The following is a 21,509-nucleotide window of genomic DNA, read 5'->3' as shown; positions in this document are numbered from 1 at the left end:
GTGAACTGGTGATTCTTTATTTATAGAGTAATAAGGAGAAGCAGAAGTGGCCGCCCATATCCATTATGGAGAAGGGGTGTCATTCATGCAAGTAGCCTCCGTCAAGTTATCCATCTGACCACACCAAGGTGAAATAAATAGTTAGCTGTGTCCACTTATGGCAGCACTCAGGTGCAACTTTTAACATTGGAATGCAATGATTTGACATGGCAATGGTTAAAAGGTTTTGTATAATTCCCCCCCTAAATTCCACAAACACTAAAGTGGCAATGGGATAAAAGTGAAATTGATTTAGCCATATCTCTTAAACGTATTATGTTAAAGACATGCTCCTGTACTTTGGTGACTAGAAAGTATTTTTTAAACCTCCCGCTTTGGGCTGGATGTGTAGTTCATAAATGCATAATCTATGAGCGGATTTACTGTCTTACCTCAATTAGCCACAAAACCCCCTGTTTTCTTGAACCTGTTTTACCTACATTTCCCACCACCTGGGCCAGCCCCTAGCAATTCCAATTCTAGCCTATTTGAGTGAAAGCTAGCAAGAGGCCTGTCCAGCATTATCCAATAAGGTTGCAGTGCGGGCCCAATGGCTCAGTGGACACAGCAGAGAGAGAAAGAGAGAGAGCAATGACCTGGTGCACATATCTGCACATATGTGACATAGTATGCCATTTTCGGGACTACTTCTGGCTCCTGAGTGCTACTTTCAGAACTACTGGCTAAAAAGTATACAAAAGTACCTGAGAATCTCTTTAAGATGACTCCTTGATACATTTTGGTTTTATATGGAATGTTTGTAATTAAAATGTTATTTGATTACATTTGATCAGATAATATTGTGGTGTAGCCATTCCAAATCATGTTTAATAGGGCAGGTACAGGTAGCTATACACAAACATAATGTAATCAGTTCATGGTCTTCCTGACAGATGAACAGCTGACAAACACCTTAGAAATAGGATTGGCATGTCTTAATTTGAGGCAATGTCTCCATCTAGTGGTAATTTTCAAACAACTTTTGTTATTGACCAAATACTTATTTTCCACCATAATTTGCAAATAAATTCATAAAAAATCCTACAATGTGATTTTCTGGATTTTTTTTCCTCAATTTGTCTGTCATAGTTGACGTGTACCTATGATGAAAATTACAGGCCTCTCTCATCTTTTTAAGTGGGAGAACTTGCACAATTGGTGGCTGACTAAATACTTTTTTCCCCCACTGTATTCCATAAATAAATCTGCCGTTTCCAGTTACAATATCCATTTACAACATTAACAATGTCTACACTGTATTTCTGATCAATTTGATGTTATTTTAATGGACACATTTTTTTTGCTTTTCTTTCGAAAACAAGGACATTTCTAAGTGACCCCAAATTTATGAACGGTAGTGTATATATATTTAAATCAAAGACTAGGTCACACACATGAAATGAGAAGGGTATTGACAAACATTGACCAATACAGTGTCTTGCTTTAGGTTAGTGACCTGAAGTTACTAGAGGAGTAGCCTCTACCTGGCTGGAAGCTGAGGCTACTACATGAGTAATGTAAACTAACTAGTCTGGGATGGTTCAACAACAGCTTGAAAGATTATCTACAAAATGCAAACCCCATATTAGGCTACACACTAATAGGCATTTTGAAATGAATTGCCCTTGTATAGATAGGATATTAGACTTTGTGTCCTCTCACAACTGCTTTCAGGAAACGCTCACTTCCTTCTTTTGTAACCACAAGATGTTTTCACATTTTAGGGGCTGGTTGGAAAGCAGCCAAGAATGGCTTAGAGAGGTGTCCCCACAGGCAGGGTGGGTTAATGAGAAAACGAAAGGAAAGGAAAGGAAAGAACTGCTATGAAGAGGTTATTATCTTCAAACAAACGGCTCGCCTCGCTGTAGGCTACAGCAAGCTACAGTCAACATCTGGACCGTGTCACGCCCCTTTTCCATGAGACAAGAACAAGTGGTTTAATTTAAATAATTCAGATAAGTAGCCTAAACAAGATTCAGAAGCGGAAAAGAAGCTGTGAAGACTTTTTCTGACGCGCGCGACTTGGATCTCCGTGACCTTCTTGTCATCTTGCGCTGATGCGATGGAGTTTTCAGAGCATATAAAGACTGCTAACGTTGAAGATGTCGTTCTGAGACGCCCGTTTCATCCACCGATGAAAGGAACGTTATGTGTCACCGGCCACCACCTCCTCTTCTCAAACAGAGATGGAGACAGCTCGCGGCTAGTCTTGTTACTTCTCAGAAACATCGATGCCATAGAGAAAAGGTAAGTGGGGTGGGGCCAATAGGTGACCGCGTGTTCATGAAAGTATACCAATGCCATATTCAAAGGCGTAATGATGGACCTTATAGCCTAATTCAGAACTGCAGCCATGTTGCTTGAACCCCATATTTCAATGTGCTGACAGCCAATTGTCACATTGGGGATACTAATAGTTACTAATAAAGTGTTTAACATGTTAACATTTTCCTAGCCTACATCAGTCTGAATGTTGGGCCAGGGTGCCTGTGTAGCCTGTATGATAAACATGTCTCATTAACCTCAGCCCCCTTCTCACTGTCTCTCCCTCCATGCCCAGTGTGGAAAACCTGTTGGGCTATTCCAGCCTGTTCTCTAGTACAGGCCAGAGTCAAAGGTTTGACATAAGTGTGACACCTTGTGTGTGAGTCTGTGTGTGTTTGTGCGTTTTGCAGTGTGCTGCTATCCATGTCCGCAGCACTGTGCGAAAATAGCAGAGGATTCTGATGCTGCAGGAATAATAACCAATCCCACCTTCGCTCAATCTCTGTCTCACACGCCCTCTCTTTGAATCCTCTCCATATGCTTTTTGTCATGAACTGCAAAGAACCAAGGGTAGGAATTTCAGTGCTCATTTGCTGCAGTTATGAATCTGGTTCAGACAGTACATTTGGAGGTGTAGTGCAGACAAAGAGTTGATATGGAGGGGAAATGTGGGCCTCACATGCTGTCACTGAGAGAAACTCCCGTCCCACCAGCTGGTTGGGTTGGACTTGCTGCTTTTTTAAATGCTTTTGTTGGAGGGGAGGCAGCCCAGATCATGGAACCCTGAGGGGGAGTGTTGAGTGTAATAAGTAGGGTTAGACAGAAGCCCTATAATGATGTGTGTGTGTGTTTCATATAAAGGCCTTCGGGGTCCTCTGGAACAATCACCCTCAAGTGTAAGGACCTGTGTGTTCTCCAGCTGGACATTCCAGGCATGGAGGAGTGCCTGAACATTGCCCGTTCCATTGAGGTACAGTAGCAGGGTGGTAGAATACACACAGGCTGTACATACAGTGGGGGAAAAAAGTATTTAGTCAGCCACCAATTGTGCAAGTTCACCCACTTAAAAAGATGAGAGAGGCCTATAATTTTCATCATAGGTACACGTCAACTATGACAGACAAATTGAGAGAAAAAAATCCAGAAAATCACATTGTAGGATTTTTAATGAATTTATTTGCAAATTATGGTGGAAAATAAGTATTTGGTCACCTACAAACAAGCAAGATTTCTGGCTCTCACAGACCTGTAACTTCTTCTTTAAGAGGCTCCTCTGTCCTCCACTCGTTACCTGTATTAATGGCACCTGTTTGAACTTGTTATCAGTATAAAAGACACCTGTCCACAACCTCAAACAGTCACACTCCAAACTCCACTATGGCCAAGACCAAAGAGCTGTCAAAGGACACCAGAAACAAAATTGTAGACCTGCACCAGGCTGGGAAGACTGAATCTGCAATAGGTAAGCAGCTTGGTTTGAAGAAATCAACTGTGGGAGCAATTATTAGGAAATGGAAGACATACAAGACCACTGATAATCTCCCTCGATCTGGGGCTCCACGCAAGATCTCACCCCCGGGGTCAAAATGATCACAAGAACGGTGAGCAAAAATCCCAGAACCACACGGGGGGACCTAGTGAATGACCTGCAGAGAGCTGGGACCAAAGTAACAAAGCCTACCATCAGTAACACACTACGCCGCCAGGGACTCAAATCCTGCAGTGCCAGACGTGTCCCCCTGTTTAAGCCAGTACATGTCCAGGCCCGTCTGAAGTTTGCTAGAGTGCATTTGGATGATCCAGAAGAGGATTGGGAGAATGTCATATGGTCAGATGAAACCAAAATATAACTTTTTGGTAAAAACTCAACTCGTCGTGTTTGGAGGACAAAGAATGCTGAGTTGCATCCAAAGAACACCATATCTACTGTGAAGCATGGGGGTGGAAACATCATGCTTTGGGGCTGTTTTTCTGCAAAGGGACCAGGACGACTGATCCGTGTAAAGGAAAGAATGAATGAGGCCATGTATCGTGAGATTTTGAGTGAAAACCTCCTTCCATCAGCAAGGGCATTGAAGATGAAACGTGGCTGGGTCTTTCAGCATGACAATGATCCCAAACACACCGCCCGGGCAACGAAGGAGTGGCTTCGTAAGAAGCATTTCAAGGTCCTGGAGTGGCCTAGCCAGTCTCCAGATCTCAACCCCATAGAAAATCTTTGGAGGGAGTTGAAAGTCCGTGTAAGTCCGTGTTGCCCAGCGACAGCCCCAAAACATAACTGCTCTAGAGGAGATCTGCATGGAGGAATGGGCCAAAATACCAGCAACAGTGTGTGAAAACCTTGTGAAGACTTACAGAAAACGTTTGACCTGTGTCATTGCCAACAAAGGGTATATAACAAAGTATTGAGAAACTTTTGTTATTGACCAAATACTTATTTTCCACCATAATTTGCAAATAAATTCATAAAAAATCCTACAATGTGATTTTCTGGAAAAAAAATCTCATTTTGTCTGTCATAGTTGACGTGTACCTATGATGAAAATTACAGGCCTCTCTCATCTTTTTAAGTGGGAGAACTTGCACAATTGGTGGCTGACTAAATACTTTTTTCCCCCACTGTACATACCCAGCATGTAAAAACTAGTATTATAGTCATAAAGGTTTTACAACATTACAAATTGTGTTTTGCTTTTTGTTTTGACTAGTCAGTAACTTTTTGTGACACTCATAACTTTTTGTCCCCCCTCCCCACACTCTCCTTCTCTCTCTCTCTCTCTAGTCTCTCTCTTCTCTGGACAGTGTGTCCGATATGTATCCATTCTTCTACAGACCGCTTAAACTCAGTCTGCAGGACCAGTGGGGCCTCTCATCGCCTGAACAGGACTACGCTCAAATGGAGGAACTAGTGAGTGCAACACAAACACACACACATAGATATCCTGTCGTTTTAGAGTAAATGCAACAATCAGACCCAATCATCACAAACATTAAGAGTATACAAAACATCCATGGCATTGACTGACCAGGTGAATCCAGATGAAAGCTATGATCCCTTATTGATGTCACTTGTTAAATCCACTTCAATCAGTGTAGATGAAGGGGAGGAGACAGGTTATTAAGGATTTTTAAGCCTTGAGACAATTGAGACATGGATTGTGTATGTGTGCCATTCAAGAGGGTGAATGGGCAAGACAAAACATTTAAGTGCGTTTGAACAGGCTTTGGTAGTAGGTGCCAGGCGCACCTGTTTGTGTCAAGAACTGCAACACTGTTCGCTTTTTCACGCTCAACAGTTTCCCGTGTGTATCAAGAATGGTCCACCACCAAAAGAACATCCAGCCAACTTAACACTGTGGGAAGCATTGGAGTCAACATGGGCCAGCATCCCTGTGGAACATTTTTGACACCCTGTGGAACACTTTCGACACCATACCCCAACGAATGCTGTTCTGAGGGCAACAGCGGGGGGTGCAACTCAATATTAGGAAGGTGTTCCTAATGTTTGGTATACTCAGTGTATAATCCAGGTCTTCACATGTGACAGGAAAACAGAGTGCTGGGATCAGGAAGTCCAGATCAGGAAGTCCACAGAGGGGGTTGGGAATGGAGCAACATGCTCATGTGTCACTGGGGAGACCAAATGGAGGGGTTAAGATTCAGATAAACTCATCCTGCTGAGGCCACAATACCAGCCCTGTAGCCTATTACAGTAAGGGAAAAAAGTATTTGATCCCCTGCTGATTTTGTAAGTTTGCCCACTGACAAAGAAATGGTCAGTCTATAATTTTAATGGTAGGTTTATTTGAACAGTGAGAGATATCAAATCAAATCAAATTGTATTGGCCACATGCGCCGAATACAACAGGAGCAGACATTACAGTGAAATGCTTACTTACAGCCCTTAACCAACAGTGCATTTATGGCTTGGGGGTAGAAGCTGTTGAGAAGTCTTTTTGACCTAGACTTGGCACACCGGTACCGCTTGCCGTGCAGTAGCAGAGAGAACAGTCTATGACTAGGGTGGCTGGAGTCTTTGACAATTTTGAGGGCCTTCCTCTGACACCGCCTGGTATAGAGGTCCTGGATGGCAGGAAGCTTGGCCCCAGTGATGTACTGGGCCGTACGCACTACCCTCTGTAGTGCCTTGCGGTCGGAGGCCAAGCAGTTGCCATACCAGGCGGTGAAGCAACCAGTCAGGATGCTCTCGATGGTGCAGCTGTATACTTTTTTGAGGATCTGAGGACCCATGCCGAATCTTTTCAGTCTCCTGAGGGGGAATAGGCTTTGTCGTGCCCTCTTCACGACTGTCTTGATGTGTTTGGACCATGATAGTTTGTTGGTGATGTGGACACCAAGGAACTTGAAGCTCTCAACCTGTTCAACTACAGCCCCGTCGATGAGAATGGGGGCGTGCTCAGTCCTCTTTTTTTTCCTGTAGTCTACAATCATCTCCTTTGTCTTGGTCACGTTGAGGGAGAGGTTGTTATCCTGGCACCACACGGCCAGGTCTCTGACCTCCTCCCTATAGGCTGTCTCATCATTGTCGGTGATCAGGCCTACCACTGTTGTGTCGTCGGCAAACTTAATGATGGTGTTGGAGTGCGTGCCTGGCCATGCAGTCATGGGTGAACAGGGAGTACAGGAGGGGACTGAGCATGCACCCCTGAGGGGCCCCCGTGTTGAGGATCAGTGTGGCAGATGTGTTGTTACCTACCCTTACCACCTGGGGGCGGCCCGTCAGGAAGTCCAGGATCCAGTTGCAGAGGGAGGTGTTTAGTCCCAGGATCCTTAGCTTAGTGATGAGCTTTGAGGGCACTATGGTGTTGAATGCTGAGCTGTAGTCAATGAATAGCATTCTCACGTAGGTGTTCCTCTTGTCCAGGTGGGAAAGGGCAGTGTGGAGTGCAATAGAGATTGCATCATCTGTGGATCTGTTGGGGCGGTATGCAAAAAGTGGGTCTAGGGTTTCTGGGATAATGGTGTTGATGTGAGCCATGACCAGCCTTTCAAAGCACTTCATGGCTACAGACGTCAGTGCTACGGGTCGGTAGTCATTTAGGCAGGTTACCTTAGTGTCCTTGGGCACGGGGACTATGGTGGTCTGCTTGAAACATGTTGGTATTACAGACTCAGTCAAGGACATGTTGAAAATGTTGGTGAAGACACTTGCCAGTTGGTCAGCACATGCTCGGAGTACACGTCCTGGTAATCCGTCTGGCCCTGCGGCCTTGTGAATGTTGACCTGCTTAAAAGTCTTACTCACATCGGCTATGGAGAGCGTGATCACATAGTCATCCGGAACAGCTGGTGCTCTCATGCATGCTTCAGTGTTGCTTGCCTCGAAGCGAGCATAGAAGTGGTTTAGCTCGTCTGGTAGGCTTGTGTCACTGGGAAGCTCGCGGCTGTGCTTCCCTTTGTAGTCTGTAATAGTTTTCAAGCCCTGCCACATCCGACGAGCGTCAGAGCCTGTGTAGTACGATTCAATTTTAGTCCTGTATTGACTCTTTGCCTGTTTGATGGTTCGTCGGAGGGCATAGCGGGATTTCTTATAAGCGTCCGGGTTAGAGTCCCGCTCCTTGAAAGCGGCAGCTCTACCCTTTAGCTCAGTGCGGATGTTTCCTGTAATCCATGGCTTCTGGTTGGGGAATGTACGTACGGTCACTGTGGGGACGACATCATCGATGCACTTATTGATGAAGCCAGTGACTGATGTGGTGTACTCCTCAATGCTATCTGAAGAATCCCGGAACATGTTCCAGTCTGTGCTAGCAAAACAGTCCTGTAGCTTAGCATATGCGTCATCTGACCACTTTTTTATTAACCGAGTCACTGGTGCTTCCTGCTTTAGTTTTTGCTTATAAGCAGGAATCAGGAGGATAGAGTTATGGTCAGATTTGCCAAATGGAGGGCGAGGGAGAGCTTTGTATGCGTCTCTGTATGTGGAGTAAAGGTGGTCTAGAGTTTTTTTTCCTCTGGTTGCACATTTAACATGCTGGTAGAAATTAGGTAGAACGGATTTAAGTTTCCCTGCATTAAAGTCCCCGGCCACTAGGAGCGCTGCCTCTGGATGAGCATTTTCCTGTTGACTTATGGCCTTATACAGCTCATTCAGTGCAATCTTAATGGCAGCATTGGTTTGTGGTGGTAAATAGACGGCTATGAAAAATATAGATGAAAACTCTCTTGGTAAATAGTGTGGTCTACAGCTTATCATAAGATACTCTACCTCAGGCGAGCAAAACCTCGAGACTTCCTTAGTATTTGATTTTGTGCACCAGCTGTTGTTTACAAATATACACAGACCGCCACCCCTTGTCTTACCGGAGTCAGCCGTTCTATCCTGCCGATGTAGCGTATAGCCCGCTAGCTGTATGTTATCCATGTCGTCGTTCAGCCACAACTCGGTGAAACATAAGATATTACAGTTTTTTATGTCCCGTTGGTAGGATAACCGTAATCTTAGGTCATCCAATTTATTTTCCAATGATTGAAGATTGGCTAATAGGATTGATGGGAGCGGCAGTTTACTCGCTCGCCGTCGGATCCTTACAAGGCACCCCGACCTACGTCCACGATATCTCCGTCTCTTCCTCATGCGAATGACAGGGATTTGGGCCTTGTCGGGTGTCTGTAGGATATCCTTCGCGGCCGCCTCGTTGTAGAAAAATTATTTGTCCAATACGAGGTGAGTAATCGCTGTCCTGATATCCAGAAGCTCTTTTTGGTTATAAGAGACGATGGCAGAAACATTATGTACAAAATAAATTACAAATAACGTGGAAAAACACACATAATAGTACAATTGGTTAGAGGGCTGTAAAACGGCGCCATTCTGATTAGAATAACAACAACAAAATCCAGAAAACGATGTCAAAAATGATATAAATTGATTTGCAATCAGAAAGATTTCTGGCTCCCAGGTGTCTTTTATACAGGTAACGAGCTGAGATTAGGAGCACACTCTTAAAGGGAGTGCTCCTAATCTCAGTTTGTTACCTGTATAAAAGACACCTGTCCACAGAAGCAATCAATCAATCAGATTCCAAACTCTCCACCATGGCCAAGACCAAAGAGCTCTCCAAGGATGTCAGGGACAAGATTGTAGACCTACACAAGGCTGGAATGGGCTACAAGACCATCGCCAAGCAGCTTGGTGAGAAGGTGACAACAGTTGGTGCAATTATTCACAAATGGAAGAAACACAAAATAACTGTCAATCTCCCTCGGCCTGGGGCTCCATGCAATATCTCACCTCGTGGAGTTGCAATGATCATGAGAACGGTGAGGAATCAGCCCAGAACTACACGGGAGGATCTTGTCAATGATCTCAAGGCAGCTGGGACCATAGTCACCAAGAAAACAATTGGTAACACACTACGCCGTGAAGGCCTGAAATCCTGCAGCGCCCGCAAGCTCCCCCTGCTCAAGAAAGCACATATACAGGCCCGTCTGAAGTTTGCCAATGAACATCTGAATGATTCAGAGGAGAACTGGGTGAAAGTGTTGTGGTCAGATGAGACCAAAATGGAGCTCTTTGTCATCAACTCAACTCGCCGTGTTTGGAGGAGGAGGAATGCTGCCTATGACCCCAAGAACACCATCCCCACCGTCAAACATGGAGGTGGAAACATTATGCTTTGGGGGTGTTTTTCTACTAAGGGGACAGGACAACTTCACCGCATCAAAGGGACGATGGACAGGGCCACGTACCGTCAAATCTTGGGTGAGAACCTCCTTCCCTCAGCCAGGGCGTTGAAAATGGGTTGTGGATGGGTATTCCTGTTATGATTTAACTGGATAGAACCCAAATGCAGACAAGTACACCAAGCCAGAGAAGTTTTAACAGGTTTATTATAATGTTCAATAGTCCAGGTTTCCAATAAATGGGGAAGAGCAAGTCCAGGTTACAGGGAGGGTACAGATCCAGGTCAGGGCAGGTGTGGTACCGTAATGTCCTAGTGTCCGTGGTGAGTCCAAAGGAGAGGCCCGATAGTGGAGAGCAGGATGGTGGTGGCAGGAGTGAAGCGGAGGCAGGAGTCAGGTTCCAAATATCTGTGGCACAGGAGAAAAAGTAAATAAACAGTCCAAAAAAACACAAGAGCGAAAACAGACAGGTTGAGTCGGCAGCGAGACTAACATGGTTGTCTTGACTATGATCTGACGATGAGTGGAAAGTTTGACCGGGTCTTAAAGGCTGAGGTGATTATGGTGAATGAGCTGCAGCTGGAACCCTGACTCCCGCACACCAGACTTCACTCCTGCAATCAAGGACAGACAGAGGGGAGGAGGAGAGCAGAGAGAGAGCTACCTAGCAGCAGTAGGCCTAACAGTACCCCCCTCTACGGACGCCACCTGGCGGCCGACAGGGTTTATCAGGATGTAACCTATGAAACTCACGAACCAAGAGCAGGATCCACAATGAAGCTCCTGGGCACCCAGGAACGTTCCTCAGGACCATAACCCTCCCAATCCACCAGGAACTGGAAACCACGACCCGGCGGCGAACATCCAGAAGTCGCCGGACAGTGTAGACCGGACCCCACCCACGATCTTGGGCGGAGGAGGGGACGAGAGGGCGGGCACAAAGGGCTAACCGACACAGGCTTAATCTGGGAAACATGAAAGGTGGAATGAACCCGTGAGGGAGGCAGGAAGCTGTAACTTAACCGCGCAGGGGGTTAACAATAGACAGTATCTTGAACGGTCCTATAAAACGAGGCGCCATCTTCTTCGACTCCACCTTCAATGGAAGGTCCCGTGACTTCAGCCATACCTCTTGACCAGGAGAGTAACCGGGAGCCTGGGACCGGTGACGGTTGGCTTGCCTCTGCATGTACGCCCGAAGCTCGGGACAGAGCTACCCTGGCCTTCCTCCAGACCTTGCAGCAGCGGCGCATGTGGGACTGCACCGAGGGTACACCAAGTTCCCTCTCTTGGGAAGGGAACAGGGGAGGTTGATAACCCAGAGCACACAGAAAAGGAGACAAACCAGAGGAAGCGTTAGTCAAGGTGTTATGAGCATATTCCACCCAGGGGAGCATGGAGCTCCATGACCCAGGGTTAGACCCAGTGACACAGCGAAGTGCGGTCTCCATCTCCTGGTTCGCTCTCTCGGCTTGCCCGTTGGTCTGGGGGTGATATCCAGAGGACAGGCTGGATGAATGCCCAAAGCTTTACAGAAAGCTTTCCACACCTGGGAGACAAACTGGGGACCCCTGTCAGAGACAATATCCGTGGGTAGACCATGAGAGCGGAACACATGTTCAACCAAAATATCAGCCGTCTCTCTGGCAGTGGGCAGTTTAGGTAGGGCCAAAAATGAGCGAACTTAGAAAAACGATCAATCACCGTAAGAATGACAGTCTTACCAGATGAGGGGGAAGTCCAGTGACAAAATCCATAGCGATATGCGACCAGGGCCGGCTGGGTATAGGTAGAGGTCGTAGATTACCAGCGCTGGCCTGGGTGGAGTTTTTACTTCGTGCACATACCGTGCAAGCAGCAATGAAGGCTCGAGTGTCCGCCTCCATCGTGGCCCACCAGAACTTCCGTCGCACAAAGTCAAGGGTCCGCGAAACTCCAGGGTGACAGGTAAGGGGAGACGAGTGAGCCCACTGAAGTACCTGGGAGCGAGCAGACTCAGGGACAAACATCCGGTTAGGAGGACCCCTCCCAGGGTCAGCTTGATGTTGAGCCTGTCTAACAATCCCCTCGATGTCACATGTGATGACTGCAATACTGCAGGTAGGAGGCAAAATGGGTTCGGGTTACTACCAGTATCAACAGCCGAATGAACACGAGACAGGGCGTCAGGCTTGACGTTGCGTGACCCAGGACGGTAAGACAGAGAAAAATTGAATCTCCCAAAAAATAGTGCCCACCTGGCTTGACGGGGTTGAGCTGCTTCGCTGACTGGAGGTAAGCCAGATTCTTATGATCCGTCCAAACGATGAAGGGTTGTTCCGCCCCCTCCAACCAATGTCGCCACTCCTCGAGAGCCAGCTTAACGGCGAGCAGTTCACGATTTCCAACATCATAATTCCTCTCTGCCTGAGAAAGTTTCCTTGAGAGAAAAGCACAGGGATGCAGTTTGTTATCTTCAGGAGAACGTTGCGACAACACTGCACCTACCCCAGTGTCGGATGCATCCACCTCCACGACAAACTGGCGGTCGGGGTCCGGCTGCATCAGAATGGGAGCCGAGGCGAAGCGATGTTTCAGTTCTTCGAACGCTGATTCGGCCCCTTCATTCCAAGCGAACGGTCGTGAGATGGAGGTGAGAGCGGTGAGTGGCGCCGCAATGCGGCTGTAGTCCTTGATGAACCTCCTATAGAAGTTCGCAAACCCCAGGAATCGTTGAAGTTGTTTGCGGGTAGAGGGAGCTGGCCAGTCCGTGACAGCAGAGATCTTAGCTGGGTCCATCCGCAGCTCCCCCTGAGCTATGATGTAACCCAAAAAGAGGTCTCAGACACATGAAATTCACATTTCTCCATCTTCACAAACAGTTTGTTCTCCAACAACCTTTGCAACACCTGGCGCACATGCAGTTCATGTTCCTGGGAGGACTCTGAGAAAATCAAGATATCATCCAGATAGACAAAAACAAACCGATTCAACATGTCCCGAAGGACATCATTGACTAGTGCCTGAAAAACAGCAGGGGCATTAGACAACCCAAAAGGCATAACCCGATACTCAAAATGTCCCAAGGGTGTGTTGAAGGCAGTCTTCCATTCATCACCCTTACGAATGCGCACCAGGTGATACGCATTTCGTAGATCCAGTTTCGTAAAGATGGTAGCACCATGAAGGAGGGGAAAAGCAGAATTAATCAAAGGCAGAGAATACTTGTTCTTAATGGTGATGTTGTTAAGTCCACGGTAATCAATACAGGGTCTGAGGGTCTTATCCTTCTTAGCAACAAAAAAAGAATCCCGCTCCTACAGGTGACGAGGAAGGACGCATAATACCTGCCGCCAAGGAGTCCCGAATGTAGTTCTCCATAGCCTCCGTCTCCGGCCGGAGAGATTGTACAGGCGACTGCTGGGGGAGCGGGGCTCCTGGCTGGAGGTCAATGCGGCCAGTCGTAAGGCCGGTGAGGAGGAAGAGAAGTAGCTCTGTGTTTGCAGAAAACGGATGCCAGGTCATGATACACGTCAGGAACAGCAGAAAGATCCATGGACTCCAGTGGAGGTTGAGGCACAGTACTGGCAGGAGTCTGAGCAGAACACAAACAATTCACATGACAAAATGTGCTCCATGAAACAATGCTACCTGTCACCCAATCAATGTGTGGATTGTGTTTTTATGAGCCAGGGGATACCAAGGACCAGGGGAGTCTGTGGGCAGTCGATAATATGGAATTGAATGTTCTCCTGATGATTTCCCGACACTCTAAGACAAACAGGAACAGTCTGATGGGTAATGCGGGTCAACAATTGTCCATTTAGACCCTTAGCCTGCAGCGGACAGTCCATAGGAACAGTCTCCAAATCCATTTGTTGAGCCCACTCTCTATCCAAAAAGCTTTTCGTCGGCACCAGAGTCAATCAGCGCACTAACAGAGAAATTCTGGGACTGCCACTGGAGGGATGCCTGGAGCAGAATGCAGGAGAAGAGGAAGAATCCGCTGCTCGGCTCACCAAAACTTCTCCCATAAATGATGAGCCGGCCCTTTTCCCGGACGAACTGGGCAGGAAGGAACGAAATGACCAGCTTCTCCACAATACAGGCAGACCGAGAGCCTGAATACGACGTGCACGCTCCTCTGAGGACAACCGTGCACGACCCACCTCCATGGCGTCGGGTTCAGTGCTCCTCGTATCGACTCGGGAAGACACGGCTCTCTCCGTAGGGACGATGCAGGGAGGAGTTTGTTGATGACAGACAGGTTGCTTGGAACTAACACTCCTCTCCGCGGCGCTCCCGAATCCGATTATCCAACCTGATAGTGAGTGAAATAAGATTATCCAGCGTAGGCGATTCATCATATGACACCAATTCATCTTTTAAAGTCTCAGACAAAGCATTGATGAACACTCCTTGAATGCCTCGTCATTCCAACCACTCACTGCCTGCTAAAGTCCGAAACTCCACTGCCATCTCCGCCTCAACGAGCCCCCTGCCGAAGAGAAAACCAGCCGTTCGCAGCCTCCTTGCCTCGTACGGGGTGGTCAAAAACCTTCCTCATCTCTGTGGTGAAGGCCACGTAAGCGTTGCAAATGTCCGACTGACTCTCCCAGACCGCGGATCCCCAGGCACGAGCGGAACCGCTAGTAGAGTTGATAAGGTAGGCAATACGGGCTCTTTCTGAGGCGTAGGTGAGGGGCTGTTGTTCAAACACTAACGAGCATTGAGTCAAAAAATCGCCACAGGTTCCCATGTTCCCGTCATAGCGCTCTGGAGCAGGAACAAAAGGCTCTCTGATCTGGGCTGAAGGGGTAGTAAGGACAGACACTTGATTGGTGAGTAATTGAACCTGATTAAGCAGCACCTGACTGTCCTCAGCAATCGTCTTAAACAGGGTATCATGTTGGCCAAGTAGAATGCCCTGATTGGCTATGGCAGTCCAAATTTGAGTGCACTCTGGGGTGGTATCAGAGCTACTGTCTGCTGGGTTCATGTTGGTCAGATCATACTGTTATGATTTAACTGGATAGAACCCAAATGCAGACAAGTACACCAAGCCAGAGAAGTTTTAACAGGTTTATTATAATGTTCAATAGTCCAGGTTTCCAATAAATGGGGAAGAGCAAGTCCAGGTTACAGGGAGGGTACAGATCCAGGTCAGGGCAGGTGTGGTACCGTAATGTCCTAGTGTCCGTGGTGAGTCCAAAGGAGAGGCCCGATAGTGGAGAGCAGGATGGTGGTGGCAGGAGTGAAGCGGAGGCAGGAGTCAGGTTCCAAATATCTGTGGCACAGGAGAAAAAGTAAATAAACAGTCCAAAAACACAAGAGCGAAAACAGACAGGTTGAGTCGGCAGCGAGACTAACATGGTTGTCTTGACTATGATCTGACGATGAGTGGAAAGTTTGACCGGGTCTTAAAGGCTGAGGTGATTATGGTGAATGAGCTGCAGCTGGAACCCTGACTCCCGCACACCAGACTTCACTCCTGCAATCAAGGACAGACAGAGGGGAGGAGGAGAGCAGAGAGAGAGCTACCTAGCAGCAGTAGGCCTAACAATTCCAGCATGACAATGACCCAAAACACACAGCCAAGGCAACAAAGGAGTGGCTCAAGAAGAAGCACATTAAGGTGCTGGAGTGGCCTAGCCAGTCTCCAGACCTTAATCCCATAGAAAATCTGTGGAGGGAGCTGAAGGTTCGAGTTGCCAAACGTCAGCCTCGAAACATTAATGACTTGGAGAAGATCTGCAAAGAGGAGTGAGACAAAATCCCTCCTGAGATGTGTGCAAACCTGGTGGCCAACTACAAGAAACGTCTTACCTCTGTGATTGCCAACAAGGGTTTTGCCACCAAGTACTAAGTCATGTTTTGCAGAGGGGTCAAATACTTATTTCCCTCATTAAAATGCAAATCAATTTATAACATTTTTGACATGCGTTTTTCTGGATTTTTTTGTTGTTATTCTGTCTCTCACTGTTCAAATAAACCTACCATTAAAATTATAGACTGATCATGTCTTTGTCAGTGGGCAAACGTACAAAATCAGCAGGGGATCAAATACTTTTTTCCCTCACTGTACATGTGGTTCCACTTACTGAATTATGACTGTGTAAACAGTACATGTGAGAAACGACATGAATCCATGCTCATCTATATAGTCAGCTTCCTGTGGAGCCCTTGTCATGGTGAATTTACTCTAGTTCTAAAACACATAACCTGGGGATCGCTATGTCAAGAGACCCTATTAGAATCAAGAGAGTGGGTGTGGGCACCGTTAGAAGAAATCATACGATTTAGAACCAAAAAGGGCCCTCAAAAAGGTTCTATATACTGTAGAACAGTGAACAATATGCATCTATTGATCTGTTGTTGTGTCTTCCTACTCTCCTCTCCGCAGCAGGACAGGTGGAGACTGAGTCATGTGAACAGGGACTACTCTGTGTGTCCCTCCTACCCTCCTGCTGTTATTGTCCCTCACTCCGTAGATGATAAGACACTGGTGAAGGTGGCCAAGTTCAGACATGGGGGCCGCTTCCCTGTCCTCTGTTATTACCACAGGAAAAATGGCATGGTGAGATACGCATGAATCCACACATGCACACGCACATACATGCACTTACAATCACACACACAGATACTTTCATGTCACTACAATGTACAGTAATTAATGTTGTTTGACATTAGATGGCATCTACTGTATCAAATAGCAAAATTGTGTTTCCCAGGTCATCATGCGCAGCAGCCAACCCCTGACAGGAGCCAATAGGAAGCGCTGTAGAGAGGATGAGCTCCTCCTCCAGGCGGTGATTGACGGCTCTGGGCTGGGTTACATCATTGACACCCGCTCCAACCAACAGGCTCAGCAGGCCAGGATGACAGGGGGCGGGTTTGAATCCAAATCTAGCTACAGTTGCTGGAAGAGACTGCACCGCCAACTGGAAAGGTGTCTGTCTGTGTGTTTGCCTGTTGTGTGTGAGTTTTTTCATTTGTTTGTGGCTACGTATGTCTAACCTAGTTGCCAGGGTGTTTCTGCTTTAGCCAACCCATTTTTTGTTGTCATGCCAAACAATGCCACATTATTTGGCTGAATAGCTCTATGCCTGTTGACTGAATAGTTATATTTGTGTGTGTGTGTGTGTGTGTGTGTCTGTGTATGTGTCCCAAGGGGGAAGGTGCTCCAGGAGAGTCTGATAAAGTTGGTGGAGGCCTGTGGGGATGACTCCCATAGTGTGGACCGCTGGCTCAGCAAGCTGGAGAACTCCAAGTGGCTCTCTCACGTCCACACTGCCCTGGCCACAGCAGGCCTACTGGCAGAGTGTGTGGAGAGGTAGATGTGCACTCTACTCTCATAACCCTTAATGTAATGTTTTCATAATCATACATCATCATGTAACGGGCTTCTCCAAGACGCCGCCGACAGAGAAGAGGAATACGGAGTGTGCTTTTAGTCCGACTCAGGAGATGTGCATACCATCCACCGCTTCTGAGTATATTACTCACTAATGTTCAATCCCTGGACAATAAAGTAAACAGGCTCAGGGCAAGCATCTCCTTCCAGAGAGACATCAGGGACTGTAATATACTCTGTTTCACGGAATCATGGCTCTCTCCGGATATACTGTCCCCGTCCATACAGCCAGCGGGGTTCTCGTGCAGACAGGAAGAAAGAACTATCCGGGAAAAAGAAAGGCTCTCTGTGTATGTTTCATGATTAACTACAAATGGTGTGATTGTGGTAACATACAGGAACTCAAGTCATTTTGTGCACCCGATCTGGAATACCTCACTATCAAATGCCGACCGCATTACATTCTGAGGGAATTCTGTTCTGTCATCTTTCACGGCCGTGTATATTCCCCTTCAAGCCGACACCGCGACGGATCTCAAGGAACTACACTGGACTTTGTGCAAACTGGAAACCATATATCCTGAGGCCGCTTTTATTGAAGCTGGGGACTTTAATAAAGCAAATCTGAGGAAAACACTACCAAAGTTTTATCAACACATTGCCTGCACTACTCACTCATCAAGAATTCTTGACCATTGCTACTCCCCCTTTCGAGATGGCTACAAGGCCTCCCCCACTCTCCCTTCCGCAAATCAGATCATGCCTCTGTTCTGCTCCTCCCTTCCTATAGGCTGAAACTTAAACAGGAAGTACCCGTGGTAAGGACTGTTCAACGTTGGTCTGACCAATCAGAATCTATGCTTCAAAGATTGATTTGATCACGCGGACTGGGATATGTTATGGGTTGCCTCTGAGAATAACATTGACGTATACACTGACTCGGTGACTGAGTTCATCATGAAGTGCGTAGAGGATGTTGTTCCCACTGTGACAATTAGAACTTATCCAAACCAAAAACCGTGTATAGATGGCAGCATTCACGCAAAACTGAAAGCATGAAACACCGCACTTAACCACGGCAAGGTGACTGGGAACATGGATGAGAACAAACAGTTCAGCTATGCCCTCCGTAAGGCATTCAAACAGGCATAACGTCAGTATAGAGACAAAGTGGAGTCGCAATTTAACGGCTCAGACACGAGACGTATGTGGCAGGGACTCCAGTCAATCACGGATTATAAAGGGAAAACCAGCCACGTCGCCGATACCAACGCCTTGCTAAACAGCCTTCTTCGCACGCTTCGACGCGGGCCACCGCCGCTCACGAGGAATTCCGACTTCAGTGCATTCAAGACAACTGGGAACATGGGAAAAAATTATCTCTGACTGGGAAAAATAGTTTTGAACGGTCATCCATGACATTATACATAAGAGTCATTAGATGAGGCTATCTAGAACCTTAAAGGGTTCTTCGGCTGTCACCATAGGAGAACCCTTTGAAGAGCCCTTTTTGGTTGCAGGTAGAACCCTTTTGGTTCCAGATAGAACCCTTTTGGGTTCCATGTAGAACCCTTTCTACAGAGGGTTCTATATGGAACCGGAAAGGGTTATACCTGGAACCAAAAAGGGTTCTCCTGTGGGGACAGCCGAAGAACCCTTTTGGAACCCTTTTTTCTAAGAGTGTAGTTTTATCAGATGGAGGCACCCATAGCTGTATGAATCTGTGCAAAACTGCTACAGTAAGTGTATATTTTTTATTTGAAGGATTCTTTCTAGCTGATGAACGATCAGGGCCATGTTTCAAAAGAAGTATCGCAAGCGATGATTATTGACGTTTCTAAATGTTAAAACACAGCGTCGGAATTGTAGCTCATATGAGGCAGTTGAGGGCGAAGCTAATGGTTGAGAACTGTAGGGAGAAGGCAGAATGCCGCCTAGAGTTTTCAAGTGCTAGTGCAGACCAGCTGGCTGGAGTGTTTCCGGACATATTCAATCTCTCCCAACCCAGTTTATTGTCCGCACTTGCTTCAAGATGTCCACCATTGTTCCTGTACCCAAGAAAGCAAAGGTAACTGAACTAAATGACTATCGCCCTGTAGCACTCACTTCTATCATCATGAAGTGCTTTAAGAGGCTAGTTAAGGATCATATCACCTCCACCTTACCAGACACCCTAGACCCACTACAATTTGCATAACGCCCGAACAGATCCACGGATGACGCAATCGCACTGCACACTGCCCTATCCCATCTGGACAAGAGGAATACCTATGTAAGAATGCTATTCATTGACTACAGCTCAGATTTTAACACAAAAAAGACATCCAGCCAACTTGACACAACTGTGGGAAGCATTGGAGTCAACATGGGCCAGCATCCCTGTGGATCTCTTTCGAAACCTTGTATAGTCCATGCCCCCAACGAATTAAGGCTGTTCTGAGGGAAACTCAATATTAAGAATGTGTTCCTAATGTTTGCTATACTCCGTGTATGTGTATGCGACCAATAACATTTGATTTGAACACTGAGCTGCATGGTGTTACACTGAGTCATAATGCGTGTTGTTTTGCTTTGTATTGCTGATGTTTTGTTTCCTGTATTGTGTAATATCCTGTTTACGTGTAACATTGTTCTATGTTATGTAACCCTCTATGGTGCTCTGGCCAGGGATGGCCACTCTGTTCTAGTCCATGGCTCAGAAGGCACAGACACCACCCTTCTGGTGAGCTCTTTGGCCCAGCTCATCCTGGACCCCAACACACGCACACTGGCCGGCTTCCTGGGCCTCCTGGAGAGGGAGTGGCTACAGGTGAGACCCCTAAAATAGTCACACGCTTCCTCCTTATGTCACACCTTTTTTCAAACCGTCATATACTGTAGATAGAGAGCTGGGAATGTGTACATTAGCCCTGTGTACATTCAATGACTAACTAGCTATACTAGCTGTAGCTGTGTGTATGTTTTTAATCTGTGTTTTTATCTCTGTGTATGTGTGTTTTTTGATCTGTGTGTGTGTGTACTTCCTTTCCGCAGGCAGGTCACCCGTTCCAGCAGCGCTGTGCCCACTCGGCATACTCCCACGCCCGTCTGAGGCTGGAGGCTCCAGTGTTCGTGCTGCTGCTGGACTGTGTGTGGCAGCTGGCCCGACAGTTCCCGCTGGCCATGGGCTTCTCTGAGCCTCTGCTACTGCGGCTGGCCATGGAGGTCTACGCCTCAGACTACGGCACCTTCCTCTGCAACAGCGACCAGGAGAGGTGAGTCATTCAGGCTGTTCTTATATCCACAGTCATTGTCCAAGAATAGTGTATCCACACTAAATCCACATCCGTCTGTCCATCTGTCTGCACCTTTCCACTTAATCTTCATCCCTCTCGCTCTCTCTCTCTCTCTCTCTCTCTCTCTCTCTCTCTCTCTCGTCTTTCTCTCTCTCTCATCAGGTGTGCTGCAGGGGTGAAGGAGAGAACCCACTGTCTGTTCCAGTCCCTCCTGAGGCCCAGTGAGAGGGAGCGTTACTCTAACCCCCTGTATGAGCCCACTGAGCTGGCCATCTGGCCCTCCGTCCAGCCACAGTCCCTGCAGCTCTGGAGAGGTGAGTTACAGTAGCCACAGTACCACAGGCAGATCTGAGTCTGCTATCCCCTACTGCAGCCCTCTGACATACAGTATGCTAAATGTTGGATGGGTGAATTTGAATAGTTATTACATTAAAAGTATCAAATAAGGCAATTTCTTATTTGATGAGTAATAAGCGATGAAATAGTACATAATGTAAATAAATACATTCCTCTGTCTGGATGTGTATCAGGTCTGTTCCTGCGATGGACCCAACATGCTGTGCACCTAGAGGAGGCTCAGGTGGAGTTGCGGAACCTTGTCATTGAGTGCCGTGGGGCAAGTTGAAAACACTGATAAAGTGGGGTTGAAAAATACAGTGACACACTGGACTGATGGAACACACAGAGACACTCATCCTGGTTGATTGACTGTTGAGGAAGAGAACAAATAAAGACTTTTATTGTGAGAAAAATTCTGCTCCTATGGACATGTATTAGATGGGTATTTATCCATCCCAGAGAATATCAAATTGCATCACATACTGTGAAAGTTCCTCACTGTTAAATACTTTTCTCTCATGGTGACATGCATATTTTTTATACCTACCTTTTTTATAGCGTTTTCACTGCAAGTCCATATTAATTTTTTATCCTCTTTGTTTTAATAATGG

General features: G+C 46.8%; 1 protein-coding gene across 4 annotated transcripts; it reads left to right on the top strand.

Moving 5' to 3' along the window:
- Positions 1–1,673: 1,673 nt before the first annotated feature.
- On the top strand, positions 1,674–21,472 carry zgc:154055 (uncharacterized protein LOC556036 homolog). Of its 4 annotated transcripts, none has more exons than XM_041847495.2 (11): positions 1,674–2,286; positions 2,600–2,656; positions 3,166–3,274; positions 5,087–5,212; positions 16,337–16,507; positions 16,662–16,879; positions 17,102–17,263; positions 19,952–20,093; positions 20,318–20,538; positions 20,722–20,873; positions 21,090–21,472. In XM_041847495.2, exons 1-11 carry the CDS (start codon positions 2,102–2,104, stop codon positions 21,182–21,184), a joined length of 1,638 nt encoding a protein of 545 aa, XP_041703429.1. In that variant the 5' UTR covers positions 1,674–2,101; the 3' UTR covers positions 21,185–21,472. The 4 variants fall into 4 exon arrangements, with proteins under 4 accessions (XP_041703429.1, XP_041703427.1, XP_041703431.1 ...); XM_041847493.2 differs by having other exon boundaries at positions 16,334–16,507; XM_041847497.2 differs by lacking the exon at positions 2,600–2,656.
- Positions 21,473–21,509: the final 37 nt, after the last annotated feature.

This window comes from Coregonus clupeaformis, chromosome 25, assembly GCF_020615455.1.
Source record: "Coregonus clupeaformis isolate EN_2021a chromosome 25, ASM2061545v1, whole genome shotgun sequence".
NCBI classification, from domain to species: Eukaryota; Metazoa; Chordata; class Actinopteri; order Salmoniformes; family Salmonidae; genus Coregonus; species Coregonus clupeaformis.
This window is presented reverse-complemented; position numbering and strand designations above follow the sequence as displayed.